Source organism: Chaetura pelagica, unplaced genomic scaffold (assembly GCF_000747805.2).
Source record: "Chaetura pelagica isolate M959 unplaced genomic scaffold, ChaPel_1.0 scaffold455, whole genome shotgun sequence".
Classification (NCBI taxonomy): domain Eukaryota; kingdom Metazoa; phylum Chordata; class Aves; order Apodiformes; family Apodidae; genus Chaetura; species Chaetura pelagica.
Genome location: NW_009953483.1, coordinates 1,984,194 through 2,000,613, shown reverse-complemented (window position 1 = coordinate 2,000,613; position 16,420 = coordinate 1,984,194). Strand labels below are relative to the sequence as shown.

The window sequence follows — 16,420 nt, the reverse complement described above, 5'->3', positions numbered from 1 at the left end:
AACAAAGTGCTTGCCTCTTGCAGTGCTCTGGAATGCACAAAGTGGTTTCTCTTTCCTGGTTTAACAAGCAAAGATAATCACTAATACTCCTTAACTAGCATCACAAACTAAACTATGTTTTCTACAAAGCAGTACTGCCAGGCATGCAGGTGCACAGTGCAAGAATTTCACTGTCCCTTACAAATACAAGAGAAAATACAGTTCTCTTAATCCAAAATTCCTGGAAGGATAAGAAGTTTCTTTGCCACAATGCAATACTATAAATACTACTGGCTCAAAGCCAGTACTCAAGAAACCTGTCTTTATTTAAAACATAGGACTTTATCTGTTCCTTCAAGTGGACTCTTCAGTTACCCAAACTTTGTTTTCGTGTGGGAAGACTCAGAAGTCTGGATAGTTTTATCCAAATTGTTTTTATAAAAATCTGCCTGCAATGTCCTGTGATCCTACTCAGTCATAGGATTTTCAGTAACTGGTTTATCTGGAAGTATTATCAAAACAAAACTTGTTGCAAGACTGATTTCCTCACCAACTTGAAATAAAAAAAGATGTGGACTTCTTCTGAACCTCTTAAAAGACCTGGGATGAACTTAATCCTGAATTAAAACTTTAGACCTTTACCACTTGATGTAGCCTCAAAGTTTGATAAATATTACCCAAAACAGTACTTTCCCTTAGCTGCAGTTTATACACATGCAATCACACAAGCCCTTCTCCCCAGCCATTGCTTAAACACAAGAGGAAGGAAGCTTTATGAAATAAATCCCAGCTTATTCACAAAAGCTGCCTAAAACAACAAAGGCATTTAAGAGATGTAAACATTTTCAAATGATCCACAGGAAGGGAATGTAACAATTCTGATAAATAATACGACTGCTTTAGAGCTGAGAGAGAACTTGCACTCTGACAAGGCTCTGAGTCAGTCTGTCACCACAAACCCTATGTTGCTTTGGTTTGCTTTGCTTTTCACAGATCACCATAAACTCAAAATACCTGATATCACAGTAATGAGCAGAAAGCAGTTTTGGATTCTCCAGGTGCTCCTCAACGATTTTCTGTGACTTACAGTGCTACTCCCCAGCCACCATTTCCCACTCTCCCTTGCCTCTTTAAGGCAGCCCCAGCAGCAGCAGGGGAGGACTGCTGGAGGTATTGAGTACAAAGCCTGGTGTGCTGCCAAAAGCTTAAAGTAAACAAGCTGAAACAAGAGAAGAAATCTATTAACTGCCTTCCAGTCTTGAGCTACTTACTGCAAAATCAGTGAACGGAATAAACAATGGCAAAAGGGATATTAAATACATGGCAGGTTTGTTGCTAGATTTGTTAGTTAGAGATTAGCCAGACAGAGAGGGCAGTAAGGAAGCCCAGCTGGTGCTCCCAGCTCAGTGGCTGTAACCTGGCTCACCAAAGATGTTTTGGAATTACCTTTCTCACATAGGCCAGCATGAGCTGTTTGTCATATAAAAAAAAATAATTTAAAAATCATATTTCAAGTTTATTTTTATCTATGCAATCTATAGGCTCAGAAATTACAGTTTTAGTCTGTTCAGGTTATGTAGGGACAGAAGTCCCTCAAGCCCTCTCCTCTGCAATATGATCCATGAGCTGTAGATTCCCTTTTCAGTAAGACATGGCACTATTTGGCTTCTGAGAGCTTAGAAAAGAGCAATAGGATTTCATCAGCATGGATGGTTGCCTGAAAGCCAATAATTGCTATGTCTCCTTAATTTGCTGGCCTGAGCAGGTGACAGAGTGATCAGTCCATGAACTTTGTCAGGTAAACAGCCTATTTTCATTCCTTCCCTTAGCATGCTGTGCACCAGGGTTGCACTGATGAACTCCAACTATTTTGAATTATTGTTGGAAATAACAGCATCATACCTGCTCTTTCAGTTACATCAAGTGTAGAAAGTTCTTATTCCTTAAGAATAGATGAATTTTTTTATTTGTTGCTATGTGTGAAATGCGTTTTCTTCATTTATTTCTTCAACTTAATCATCAAGTACTAGATATCCTTGCAGAATGAACACAGGGTTAGAGGATCTGGGCATGACAACTGTTACAGTATGTATTTAGGTAACATCCACATTATAGAAAAATTCATAAAGGAAGACAAAAATGCCTGTGCTGAAGTGCTTGCCAGCCTAAGAGCAAAACCAACAAAAGTAAATGGGAGAATGGATACAGAGGGTAAACATCCAATGTACTTCAAGCCTCTGCCCCTGACTATCTGAATTAGACTTAAATTTTTCAAGAAGGATACTGAGGAAGAATTTAATAAATGGAAAGATATTCTGTGAGAATGTCTGATGCAAGTTTCAGAACAGAAGATGTCAGAAATGAATATGAAGACTGCCGTGCTGAAGTAGTTGCCACATATCTATTCTCTTTCCCCTTAGTGCTTCACCCTTCCTATTTCTACACCACCTTCCAATCTCTGCTCTTATATCCCACTTCTGCCTCCTACTGATAGTCTCTCTGATAGTCTCTCCTCCTCATCATAAAAATTAGGTGGAAGTTTAACAAGCCTGAAACTACTTCTAAGGGGTATCTAAGTAATTTCTGGTCTTTGGGACCAGCTTCAAGAAGTGGGATTGAAACAAGCAAAATTCAGCATCTTGAATATATGCAATTTTCACAGCTACCATTACAGGTTAGTATACAGAACTAGTGTTGACACATTATTTTATAGAACATAATTTCTCTCCAGTTATGACTCTAACACGAGAGCAACAAATGACAGGCTCCCATATGAATCCAACATATGCTCACTTTCTGAGTAAATACCAGCTGAAAGCTGAATGAAAGCTGAATGAAATACTTACGTTTTAGGATATTTCTTTGCTCTAGCTCTTCAGTTGTAGGCCTCTGGCTAAGTCTCCTGTAAGAACAAAGTAAGTCACTAATTTAAAACCAGATCCAAATAACACATAATGATTTGTAAAACTGCTTAAAAGGTGCTTCTTATATGGCCATGCTATTCTTTGCCAGCAGAGGCATTCAGCAACACAGGCAGTTTCCAGACACTGTTATAATAACTGTGCATGTAGTCACAGTACCAAGTGGCCTTTTGTTTTAAAAGATGTACTGTTGCCATTTGAACACATAAATAACTGGTATTTGCACAGTATTGCAGAAATTGTACCCACAAATTCTAACTCCTCATTTCGGGGCAGAATTTTGTGAAAGAGTTCATAAACCTTTTTGGTCCCCCAGCACCCTAATTATTACAAATTGTGCAATCATAATATTATTGTCAGATTTTGAATGCAAATCCTACTCATTTTTTTTAAAACACCCACAACATAGGCTGTGCATTCCTCACTTATCTGTATGTACAATACAATTGGGAGTTTTAACTGAAAGTTAATTTTATTTCGTTACCTACGTGTAACAACTGCCATTAAATAAACAAACCCTGAGATACTAATTGTCTGGTTTGTACAGTGGAGAACATGGTTGCTGCTGTCTCAGTATTTACTAGACAGGTTCACTTGCTCACTTGAGAAAAGGAGCAAGAGAAATCTCAGCAGTGACATTCATTTTGCAGATGTGTTCAAGGGTGCAAATTTTACACAGCTCACAACTGATCATCTTCAGCCTCATGAAATCCATCTCATGCAAACCACGCCTGGACTTTCAGATCCAGCAGGAAGGACAGACAGGTTTACCCCAAATGACCAGCCCCTGCAGTGAGGGTCACAGGCTGGGACTTGACCCAACCCTGACCCAAGCTATGGGAATAGGTTTCTCACCAGACCTCAATGACGCCAGGTGCTGACCATCACACCAGGAATTTTTAAGGAACTGGCATCAAACTTGGTTGTGATTTCAGGCAGGAGCAAGGCCCTGACACACATGGCTGTCATCTCCTGCCACCAAATCAGAGCTGCGTGGGGAGCATGCCAGTTCTCAGAAGAAACAGAAATGTCCCTGCACAAGGAGCTCAGGATGGGGACCAGAGCAGCAGCTGCTGCAGTTCAAGTCCCTGAGGGAGCACCAACAAGCAGGATCACAGGAGCTGGGATTCGGTCAGGAAAGTGATGATAATAAACACACTGCTTTGTTAGCAGAAGAAAAACCCTTGGGCTCTACACAACAGATGTACCACTCTTACAATTAAGGGATTAAATAAATGACTTAGCCAGCCACCTGACCTACAGAGCAACTCAGCTCATCTTCAAGTGCTGATGCAGGATTGCCATAACCTGTACTGGACCAGTACAGGCTGGACTACCCAGTATCTTGAAAACTCCAACAAACAGGACATCCTCTAAACCTGCCTGGACAACATTTCTGAACACAAGGGGAAAAAGGACAGGTCTGGGAAAATCCAGACATGTTGTTGTCTGTTGTCTGAGACCAGGAAAGCCAGAAGTAACATTTATGAGGATTTGTTTTTTTAAAGCTTGTGAAAGTGTGATGTGGTCAAGTCCAGGAAGAGAAAGTAACATTATATCCCATAGCAGTTAAGCAGCATGAGAAAACTGTGCCTCAGAAGTGAGCACAGAAACCCACCAAACACTGACCTACAAAGTCAGCCTCCCTCCACTTCTTTTGCTGGAACTATCACGTCAATAATGAAGGGGTCAGAGAGCAGGAGGAAGATGGAGAGGGCCAGGAGGGACGAACATGCAATGTGAGAAAAAGCTTGAACTACAGCACTGATTGTTCTGGAATCACTTTTTTTTTTTAAAAACAACAACAACAACAACAAACAACAAACAATCCAAAACCCCAGAAACTCTCAGATTTGGTTCCTGCAGAACAAAAATGCATTATTGACATTTAAAAGCTTTTTGAGAGATAAGAATACTGCTTTCCAGGCAGTTGCACCACAAAGATCCTGCACCGCACACTAGGCTGCATTTAAGAGGTGAACTCAGTTCTTGATTCTCTTCCTCCACCTCTGCCCAGTGAAACCACATTTACCCTCCCACTGATACCTCACTAGCTTCGTTCCAATCTGATGTCTGATTTCCTGCCTCTCCTCTTCAGATGTACGCTGCAAGATGTTTTTGTCTTCTAATTCTTTCTTAGATGGTCTGTTGCCAAGTTTGATAGCAAGAGTATCTCTGCGACGAATTTTACTTGCCAAAGAGCCTGAGGAAAGGAGGAGGAGGGTAGATTTAATTAATTCATGGTTAGGTTACAGACACAAACTCGGAGTAAGAACTTCAATACCTCCCCAAAGCAGCCTTGTTCCCACATGCAGGAGGGGGATTTTAATTAATATCAAAAGAAAAATAGTTTTAGCTCAGTTCACAACAATAAAAAGACTGAAAGGCTTGGATAAAAAAGAGCCAAAATGATAGAGGAGTTTTACCAACATCACTTGTGAAGTGATAGGATAAAAATGACAAATCTACATTAAGTGTCTTTGAAGTCTGATATATTATAGGTTGGTTTATTTATCTACTTAGTATATATAGCAAACTCCTGCTTTTTTTTCTTCAGCCTTAAACAGTTTAGTCTTGTTCTCACATCTTTTCCCTCATTCTTTCATTTTTTTTCTTAGTCTAATACCACCTAGTTCTTGTGTAATGGTTCTTACCTGAATTTTAAATTGAAACCAAAAATACCATTTAGAAAAATGCTCTGAGTGCTTGTAAGGCAACCTAGGCAGGAACCGCCAGGCACTGAAGCAATCTGTCCTTCCATAAAACTGATCCAGCCCTGCACAAGGGCAGTGCAGTTTTGCCAGCATTAGCTTTGGCCAGATGGGGAAGGAAGAGTATTTTTCACGGCCTTCAGTCCTTCCCTTTTCTCTTGATATTCTGACCAAAGGGCTATGTATGTCCTAAGTTGGCAGGTTTTCAAGTCATTAGACACTTTGAGACCACAGGCTCTCAGCTCACTTCTTGTAAGACACCTTGCTGCTGTCTGAATATATGAATTTTTGGTTGCTACCACTTTGGATCATATACAAACCAAATGCAGAAATGTGGAAGACTTCAGCTTCTTTAACAACCTGAAACTTCACCTTCTGCTGCACCAGTGGCCAAGGAAAAAAAACAAAGTTCATTTTCCCTCACACCTCTTCAGTACCCAGTGTTTTCATGTTCAGGCCTTCTTCACTAAGCACAGTGAAGCACTTTCTCTTGAATGGCTGTGGCAAGGCTCTCCAGCCACTGTTTGGTGGTCATTTTATTCTGACATGAGGCCACTCTGCAGGTGGTAGGGGTAGGGTTGCCCTCTTCTCTACCCCTGACAGGTTGCTGCTGTCACCTCCTCTGCTCCAGCAAAGGTGCAATCATATGGTTAGCTGGATCAAGGAAGTGATCCTACTGAAAATCAGTCATGGCTGTGAAAACAACCAAGTACTGGACTGAAGGAGAAAGGAAGAGCTGGGAGCAGGGATGAGGCAGAGGGTAGGTAGCACAACCCCCTTCAGCAGCAGGAGGACTTTGACCAAATGATACAGCCCTGATCTCAGGTGACAAATCAAAAGTGTAAACTTAAGAAGTAATCCACTGTCATCTGTTCTGTCCACTAAGGTGTTCCAATGTTTAAAAACACCCTGATCAAAGAGGAACAAATGACTCAGACAGTGAAGCTGCTGACTGGTGGGACTCCTCTGTTGTCCACCCCTGCCGGTTACTCCCACAACAAACTCTGAGATTTCTAGTGCAATTCAGTTGAAAGCTACACGGGTGCTTTAACAGTAGAAGTTCATTACATGGGCAAGCCAAATCAATGGCTTGCTGATGTCCTACTGTGGAAGCCTTGTTCCATCCTCGTGTTGTTCTGAACCTCCTCCTGCCACCTCCATGCCCATGTAAGCAGTGCTTGGTCTTCTCACACTACTGTATGGTCCCCAGTAGGTTCCTGATTACAGTTGTCTGGGAGAAGTGGGACACTCATTTCTCAGCCGTGGTGAAATATTAAATAATATAAAATCATCCCATGCAGCAACACCCTCCTCTTTTTACTTTGCACCAGCACGGGTCAGGCACGCTCACATAATGCAATGTGCAAAAGGTAGCCTGCAACTTCTCAACAGGATGCCCTAGAACAGAATTACCCATGGCTTTATGTGCTTGCTAACATCTCCAGGAACTTCTCTTTCCTGAAGACAACCATGTAACACAGGCAGCTGCACAACCTCACGCTGGGTATAGATGTCTTGGACTACACTCAACCAGTAAGTCTCACTTAGCAACCTGGATGCAATCACAGCAGCTTGCTAGACTCTCTGCGCCAGCCCAGGCCAAACATGTATGTCAGATACACTCGAAGATGGTTATCCCTTCCCAGCACACCCTTCCTGTCAGGGGCTTACTTTCAGCACCTGCATTATCATCATCGTCATCATCATCATCTGTGTAGAGTATCGGTCCGTCAGAGTCCGAGTCACTGCTGTGGCTCTCTCTACTGCTTTCACTCTCAGTAGGGGCAGCGGCATCAGAAGCCTCCTCCACCAGCTCAGAGTGTGCCTGGTCGGGTTCCTCCACTTCTTGGTCTTCTTTGGTAGCCAAGCTGTTAATTCAGAAGCAGACACGGTGTCACATTAAAGCAATCGGCACAGAACACGAATGGGAGACAAACTGTATAAGTATGAAAATAAAAGTTCTGTTACCCAAACTAACCTCTCTCTTTCTAAAAAACATGCACATATAAACCACACACGAAGTGTGCATACCTCTGTACCTACCTGTATGCATGTATGTATGTTAGGAAAAAAGGTGCCAAAAGTCTGGAAAGACGTGCTGCAAAGCCTGTACTAAAAAAATCCTAATTCTTTTTTATTACTTGTAGGATGGGAGCAATAGTCCATAAAAGCTACTAAGAAGAGAAAAACAGCTCACAGAGTTAGGGGTGAGAAGAGCAAGTTAGAGAGTAGACAGGAGTGCAAATCTCCCTGTTCTGGAAGTCTATCTATTGGGAATACAGCATTACAGCTGTTGAGTCCAAAACGTTCATGTCCATCAGTTATGAACATGGAAATCAGCAGCACGCTGCTCCCTGCCTTGGGAAATCTTTATGTAAAGGAAGAGTAGAGCAAGGGGAGAAGCAGCACAGGAGTGTAATGTTGGCACAGAGACACCAGCAAGAATTTAAAGGTCTCTAGGCCATTGGCATTTGACTAAACTGTCTTGGGTTGTTACGAAAGATGCTGTTTCTCATGGCAGGGAACAGATAGATTGATAAGCCAGTTTCTTTTTTGCTGCCAACTATTTTGCTTAAAATACGTGTTTATGACCTTGCTCTTGACTATATTTTATAGTATCTGAGACTTAGATGAGCTATTAGGCAGTGACAGACGAAACACCTACTAATTGAAACCTGAAACTGTCACTTTCATGTCTGCAAGTAAATTCAGCTATTGAATTGAGAGCTCTAGCAGTGAGATATTTAATGATACCCACAAAAAAAAGTAAAACCACCTTGGTAATTCAGCATCATTTATTCTTTGCCTTTATGAGACAGGACTAGAAGTATTATCAGCTACTCAACCAGTAAGTCCCACTTACTGTGGGACTAGTGAACTGCTGACTGCAGTGCTCACCCTAAGCCACACAACAACACAGGAGGAAGGCTGTGAGCAACAACCTGGGGAAGCATGAGGTGCTGCAGGTGAATGGCTCAAAGATGTTGGCAAAGAACAAACTGTGCTGGGCCTCCAAAAAAACCCACAAACTGTTACCAGTCAGCAGAAGAAACATAAGAGAGCCCCACATGCCTACAGTGTTCCTTAGGAGAAGGAATGTGGCTTCCTTGGCTTTGGGTCTTACCACTTACCCATGACAGCCATATAGTCTTACCTTTTTGTGTCTTCTCCACTAGCATCTGGGCCTCTGTCTAGGGCTGTACTGCTCAGGCTCTCATCTGTGCCATGCTCAGTCTGGAGAAGAGGTCTAGTATCTGATCTGGGGACAGCTGGCCCTGCCACACAGCTGTCTGGCACATCCTGGGCATCTGAGGAGACAGCAGGCTGACTGGCTGTAGCAGGAAAAGGAGGTGGAAGTGGAGGAGGAGGAGGGGCAGCACTGGGAGGAGGGGGAACAACGAGCTTGCTTGGCTGGTCTGCATCCTCTGATTCAGAAATGACTATGGAAGGTTGCTCAGGCTCGTGCTTTTCTGCCTTTGTGTCCAACCTGCTGGCTGTGGCACCTGAAGGGGAAGAAGCAGCCCCAGCCTGTGCTGTTCGTGGGGCTGACTGTTTCCCAGGTTTTTTCTTGCCCCTGGGAGTCCCTGATGTGCCCGATTTGCTGGAACTTTCCTTAGAAGCTTTAGGATGAGATGATGTGGACGAAGGAGATGGTGATGAAGAGGACTTGGAGACTGGTTGTTTTTTTGCATGAGAGGAACTAGCTAAAATAAGAAAAGATAAAGCATTTTACAGTCTTGCAACAATAATTTTTTTACACTGCTTTTCTGCATGAATTGACATGTGCTGATATTAAAAAATTGAAAAAATTACAATTGATACTTCTGCAGTCCTTCATCTATATACTTGAGATGAGTAAATGTTGCAGTTCAAATTTCACTTCTGAGGTGAGAAAAACAGAAACTACGAATGCCTGCCCAAGAACAGCAGAGGGGATCAGCCTCACAAATCAATGAGCTTGATGCTACCAATCTGCATTGGCTTATTATAACTTTTCTGGACATAATCTAAAAAGCCCACTGGTTATTCCAAATGCGTTTAGTGCCCTATTAAAAAAAATTGCTCCTGGAGAAAATTGCCTTACCTTTTCCATTTTGTGAATTTTTGGTCTAAGCACGAGGAGAACACCACAATTTTCCTTACGCTTTCCAAGGAACACCTCAGAACAATTTTGAGTATCAGTTAATTACTTTTCACAATGTTGCTGCAGGCAGTGTGGTCCTAGTTAATGGCAAGCAACAGAGGTCAGCAAAACAAGATGTACTTTCAACTCCAGCGAGGCATGTCCATAAGACAGGGGCAGAAACCACTGATCTCACTCGGCACAAATGATTTCTAGAAGGAAGAAGACTGGAGGCCTTCATCTTACAAGTGACCAACTCAAATAGCCTTGATAACTGCAGTGGCACAAGGGTTTGGCACTAGCTGTACAAACTGGCCGGTGATAGAGCTGTTTATTCTTGTGATACTTACTATATTGAAACATATATGTAGCAATGCCCAAATCTGCAAGAGATTCCAGCTAGCCTGCCTGCCCATGTGCATTCCAGTCACATTTCTGATTGCTATGTTCATGCACCCATCATCTGGACTGGGAGCTTCAGGCTTACGACTTTCATTTAAAAAGCAATAAAAATGACAACCTTCTTAACAATTCAGTCCTTCTCATCAAAATGCATGCAACTCAAATGCTTCTGCTGGAGTAAAAATGCATTAACCTCAAGAGAACAAATGAAAGCATTAGGAAGCTAATGTGGCTAAGCTTGGCTAGTAAAACAGAAAGCTGTAACAGAAATCTGCTGAAAGGTCTACTTTACTTATAAGCATTTAAATAAAAACAAAACCCCAGCAGAGTAGAACTAAAATACAGATACTGTCCATAATAAGCTCACACTATAAAAATATCTTTCACAGTGAGACTGTTCTCAGCCTCAAAGAAGATGGAAAATAATTCAGAAGGCACATTATTCTATTCTTTTCTGTAGGTAGTGTTATGGTTTATAAACATTTAGAGTGCTGTGAGGCTTTCAGTACATCTGGAAAAATCCACAGAAACTCATGACTTCAGGCAAATCACTGTCCCTTTTTGTGCTGAAGGCAAGTGTAAAGGGCACAGCACAGAATCTACTGGTACTGCACTAAACATACACGTCAACTACAAATCACTGACTTAGCTTAACAGCAAATCAAAAGGAAGCAAGGAAATGGTATAATTGCAGCAGAAATAGATGGTGGCTCCAACCTGCCCATTATTTAGCAGAAACCTTACTGAGTAAGTTGGTGGCAGTAAGAAAGGGCTCTGGTTCTGATCCAGCAAAGCACTTAAACACAGGCTGGAGGTCAAAAGAATGAGTTACATGCTCACACTGAAGACCCCCAGCATAATGCAACTACACAGTCACATTGTAATTGTTGCTGGGAAAATGTTAAAATACATTTCCATTGAAAAAACCCTACATTATTCTCAGAACCTTTCTGGACCTGCAATCAGATACAGCAACTTAAAAGACTTCTCCCAGGGAAAATCCCCCCTGCACTTTCACGTGGGTCAAAAGTGCTACTGCTATTGTTGCTTTTGACTGGGCTGGCTGACAATTTTCTGTCATGCTTCTTTTTCAGTAGAAGATGTGAATTTTGTTTAAATTAAAACTTTAATGGCTGTTATTTGCCTTTTGGCACATGTCCATGCTGAGATTCAAATCCCCCCTTCTTCCAACTCTACTATTCCAATTTGGAAGCCTGCTGTGGTGCCCCCAGGAGAGCCACAGCTTAGCTGTTACTCATATTCCTCTTCTCCATCATGGAACAGGATCACTAGCTGCATCATGTATTTACTTTCACAGGAATCTGATAAACCTCTTGCACTAAATACTGCTCCAAGTCAGCTCTATTTTTTAAGTATTGCCCTACTTCAAAGGAACACAATGTACCTCATGTTGGAAGAAATTACCAGTAGAATATGTACTATTTTATATAAGGGATATATTGATGTATTTTATACCCATGTAGTCTCAAGCATTGCATAACATTTCAATAACACTACTAAAAGACAAATCTGGAATCTGAATATATTTTAAGAACTGAGGAGATACCTGAGAGCTTGTTACTAACCACTAGTCTAAACATTTATTTACATGATGGTTTATTTTATTTCTGAAAGGTCTGCTGTTATAAAGATCCTTTACCTGGGAAGAAGTGACTTTTCCAGCTCCATGTGAAATACATGTAGCAAATTCTAGGTTTTCAAAATATTTATTCTTGTGGTTGCCTGATGTGTTAGGGACAGTTAATACCAAGTTAATGGACATTTTATGGCAAAGTTATTATTGTAACTTTAGCAGCCTTGCAATGTTTTCAAACACTCCCCTTCTGTGTGCTTTAAATACAAAACGTGCCAAAATGTGCAAGCTACAAAGAGGTATAGTTGGAGAGAAAACTGGAGGGGGTGAAGGGCTTTGAAAGACTGACAGAGGATTGAAAACACAAGGCTTGTGTAAGTTGGCCAATGCATATATACAGTCCATTCATCATAATACTGCTTGTATTCAAATTGTATTTTGTTGTTTTAATTCAGGTCATCATCTAAATGACAACTGTTCAAAATCAAGACCAGTACCTTAAGAACAGCTACCTAAAACCTTTTATCTAGCATCACTGCTGAATTTCAGTTTCAGACTGCATTGATAAACACTTCTGTTATGCTCCTGATGATGGACATTTTCCATTTCCCGTGTGTATTCAGGATCACAGTAAGGCAGCAACCAGCTCATTAGGTTTTTTTTTTGAGGGGGGTGTATTTTTTTTTTCAGCTAAACCAACTGATACTCAACAGTCTTTAAAGATGTCTTCATCGTTTTATCCTTTACCTGTTTGGTATCTAGTGATCTTGTCAAATTAACTGGAATAGTGGATATTTCCAGCAGAAAGTTGCAGCAATACCAAGACACATTTTGCTTTAGGGCAACTCATACGTTTGATTTCAGAAGTCACCTTTTGCCCTGGTTATTGTTCAGCAGTTCTTGGGGTCATTTTGTTGCCAACATTCACATCTGAGCTGGGGCTACAGTCTCTGAAGTACTTGGTGTTGTGCATACGTTCATTGAACAGTGAAATGATTGGCCTGGTGTCTGGGGTGTTTGCAGACAGCAGAACCAGAGCTCAGCTAGCTAAAAACATGCATGGCATGCTCGTGAGTACCACTGCTATGCACAAAGGCAGAAGTTACCATCAGACAAGCCAAGAACCCCCATGCACATGCACCCGCTGTAACTGGCACTGCCTGTGCAGTACTCACCAGCTTCTCGATTTGCACTGTGACTTGTTGGCTTAGGTGGTGGGAGAGGAGGCTGCTTAGCAGGAGCCTTTCCCTTTTTTTTAGCATGAGGTGCTTCGTTACTCTTATGGCTGGTGGTGGTGGAAGCAGCAATAGCATTTTTTGGTGGCAGCGGAGCTTTTTTAGATTTAGGCTTAGGTTTGGGTGGTGGTGGAGCATGGGATGCCGGTGTTTCTGGGCAGTGGTCAGTAGTGCTCTCTATGGATAAGAAAGTGAACAGAAGCCAACTGACACAGACATACACCACATTCAACAGCAAGCCTGACAAGCCTGACTTGTTGCTGCTTGAGGTCTTGGGAATCAGGAGACACTTTTTCATCTTTTGCATCTTGTTGAAGTATTATCTTAGAAAAAAAATTACCCCCCTTCTCATGGAAGATTTTTGCCTGGCACTTCTCACAGTCTCAACTGTTCTAGACCTACAAGGATCATCCTTGACATCCAGTATCCCCCACTAGGCAGCTAGCTGTGAACTAAACAAGGGAAATCCCATTTACTCCTCTAACAAATTCCCTCAGCTTCTTTCCAGCCCTCTGAGATCAACAGGCTATAAAACTCAAACTCATGTGAATCTGGATGTGAACAGGGGCATTCTCTCAGCCACAGGCTCAAATATGGCTATGCAGCTGACATTTTCCCCTGAAGCAACCCATTCTCTTAAGCTGCAGACTGCAGCTCCTAGCAACATTATTTTGGGCATCTTCCCCAGAGTATTCCTGCTCTTCAAAAAGAGATGAAGCTAAAACAAATAGGATATAATTTGCCATGGGAATGCAAGCTCTCTGGGTACTGTTACAAGACTTCACTCTCAAGAAACAGCAGTTCCTTAGTCAACAGGAAATTTGGACTGTATCTGCATTGTATCATGCAATAGGAATGGTTCTGTAGAGTGAATGAGCACCAAGGACCCAATAGCCACAATGAGCACTTCTGGAGACTTGGCTTTGGTCTAGCTTCAGGCTAGTTCTGTAGATTGCATGCCCAGTAGTGGTGGGAGCACAAGTTCCTCTACGCATCTTTTGGCTTTGCTTCATCTACAAGGAACCTGGCTGGTGTGCTCTGCAAACCAAAGAAGGGTAAGTGGGGATGACCAGGAAATGCACTTCAAAAGTGCACACCTAATGCCAACTGAATGTTACTGCAGGTGCAGGTTACATGCACAGTCCACATAAAATTTTGCAACATACTAGCTACGGTTGTAAGACTAGCTGTTCCCAGATGGGCATCTTTATTAGATTATACCAGCTCTGTGCCTATCTGGCCTCAAGACAGCCTTCCTCAACCAAAGGGTGTTATAAAAGCAAGAGCATTATCATCAGAATATGCGTGTGTTATTTGCATGTCACTAAAAACTACAGTGGTTGGGGAAGAAAGGAGCCAAGAAAATACTGCAAGGACTTTTAACAGTCTCTTTCGCCACTTGAGAGGAAACCAACTCATTTCTTGCAGTACGTTCCTATTAAAGCCTCACTCTTACACACATTAAATGGCCACTTCTGGATCTTCTGTCTTTTCCCTGCTCTCTTCCTTCCCATGGGAAGGAAAAGATTCCCAAGAGATAAGCAGCACCTCCTCATTTTAAGATTAGTAGATGAAAAACAGTATGTTGGACAACAATGACATCCTTTATCTCAACAGGAAAGCCTTTTCAACCTGTTAACATGAACCTAATGCATCACCTGCAGTTACTAAAAGCAACATGCACACATTTGTCTCTTCAGGTGTGGAAGGGACTAACATTAACTGTCCAGTGTCTTACTCCATTATTTCCAGCTCATTACAGACAGATACGTTTTTGCTAACGTTTTGTGAGAACCATTGTACAGCAAGCTTTTACAGCTTTCAAACAGATTATTTCAAGTACAGATTCTTGTACTGCCTCTTTATTTTCCACAGAAAAAACCTCTGGAACAGAGAAAGACTTTGGAAAAAGAAAGAAACATATATATTTGTTACATCTGGCTCCCCTTTTTCATAGCAAAAAGCATCTCTGTGAAATTCTACCTACCTTCATTCAAAGTTGAAAAACTTATTTAATTCTGAAAAAGCAGGACATTTTAAAATGTTAATTCCATTAATAAAAGACATTGCAATAAAAGGTAAGATTTTGTATTTTGAAGATCTTGAAGGACATAATGATCAGAAATAATTTTAAGTGTACACGATTCTTTGATATACCTTTTACTTATGGGTCCAGCAAGCTAAAATTTACTTACAAATAAGAAAGAATTTAAAACTTATGTACTTATACACCATTACTGTGTTTTCAGTCATTATAGTAGGGAAAATATTACAAGGAGAACAAAAACCTGGTAAAAAAACCCACACCATTCAACATATTCTAAAATAATAAAGTAATACAGATTTAGAAGCTCAATCAATCTACATTAAACTATGTAACTGATTAAATAATGTGTATTAGAATTTTTCTTCCAATTCAGGAAAAACACACAAAATATAAGAGTAAAGTTTTACTTAGTTGCAAATAAACACATTTTAGTGACAACCAACTAATAATTTTCAAATTTTCTTTGGAGAAATAACTAAAAAATATAAATTAAAACCAAACTTGGAACAGTTCATTCACATCAAAGTTCTTGCTTGCAGACTTCTATTGTGATTAAAACTGGCAATCTATATAACAATTATTTTAACTGAAATACCTTGCTATCACTGGGATATCATCTTTATCTAGGACAGCTCTTCCCATACTGTTATGAACATCATACCAAGGCCTGTGCTCTTTCTGCAGAGCAGCATCCTGTCTGCTCAGACTGCTGCAGCTCTCAACGAGCCCTGACTGACCCTTGATTATGTACATGCTCTTTTCATGTCCTTGACCAATGAATCTTCTTTTTGCTCATAGCTATGAGGAAAGCTGTGGTAAAGATTATTACCTTTGACCATGTTGTCCCTCTTGGTGTCATATTAGCTTTCTCACTTGTATCTTCGTTAGCTTCATCTTTTTATCCCATGAGATAGGAACCTGACTGCTCTCCGTATCGGTCTGTACTTGCCCAAACTATTGTTTCTAATTTACTTTTGATATATGGATTTCCAGTTCCTTCCCAACCAGTCCACTATACCAGCTTTTGCTGGCGACAAGCCAGGTTTTGAAGCAGACACTTTTCATTCCTTTTCCTCTGCAGCCCACCAGGCTTTGTGAATATTCAGTGACTGTCCTCCCTCAGGTTCCCCTCTGCTGTGATAACAAAGCTGACAATTTTTAGGCCACCAGCATTGTGCTTGTTATCCTGGTCTGGTCCCTTCTTGATTTTCAGTGCCTAACCACAGTGTCCTCTCTTTTACTGCAAGTCTCTTACAACTTTTTGTGTGTTTGTCTGTATTTATGTATGACACTACAATAAATCCCCAGTATATACATAAGTACTGTAGTAATACAAATAACTAGTAATGGCAACTGTGGCTTGATCCTGAACAGTGACAGAGATGGTCTGATGTCTGTAAATGGCTCT

General features: G+C 41.2%; 1 protein-coding gene across 1 annotated transcript in view; it reads right to left on the bottom strand.

Moving 5' to 3' along the window:
* The window catches only part of PHACTR2 (phosphatase and actin regulator 2), a 129,441-nt gene that overhangs the window by 10,346 nt on the left and 102,675 nt on the right, over positions 1-16,420 (bottom strand). Inside the window, exons 6-10 of the mRNA XM_009998550.1 lie at positions 12,906-13,142; positions 8,766-9,315; positions 7,283-7,479; positions 4,947-5,103; positions 2,826-2,881 (exon numbers count right to left, since the gene is read on the bottom strand). Of these exons, the coding sequence (XP_009996852.1) occupies positions 2,826-2,881; positions 4,947-5,103; positions 7,283-7,479; positions 8,766-9,315; positions 12,906-13,142 (1,197 nt within the window). The remainder of the gene's footprint in view (positions 1-2,825; positions 2,882-4,946; positions 5,104-7,282; positions 7,480-8,765; positions 9,316-12,905; positions 13,143-16,420) is intronic.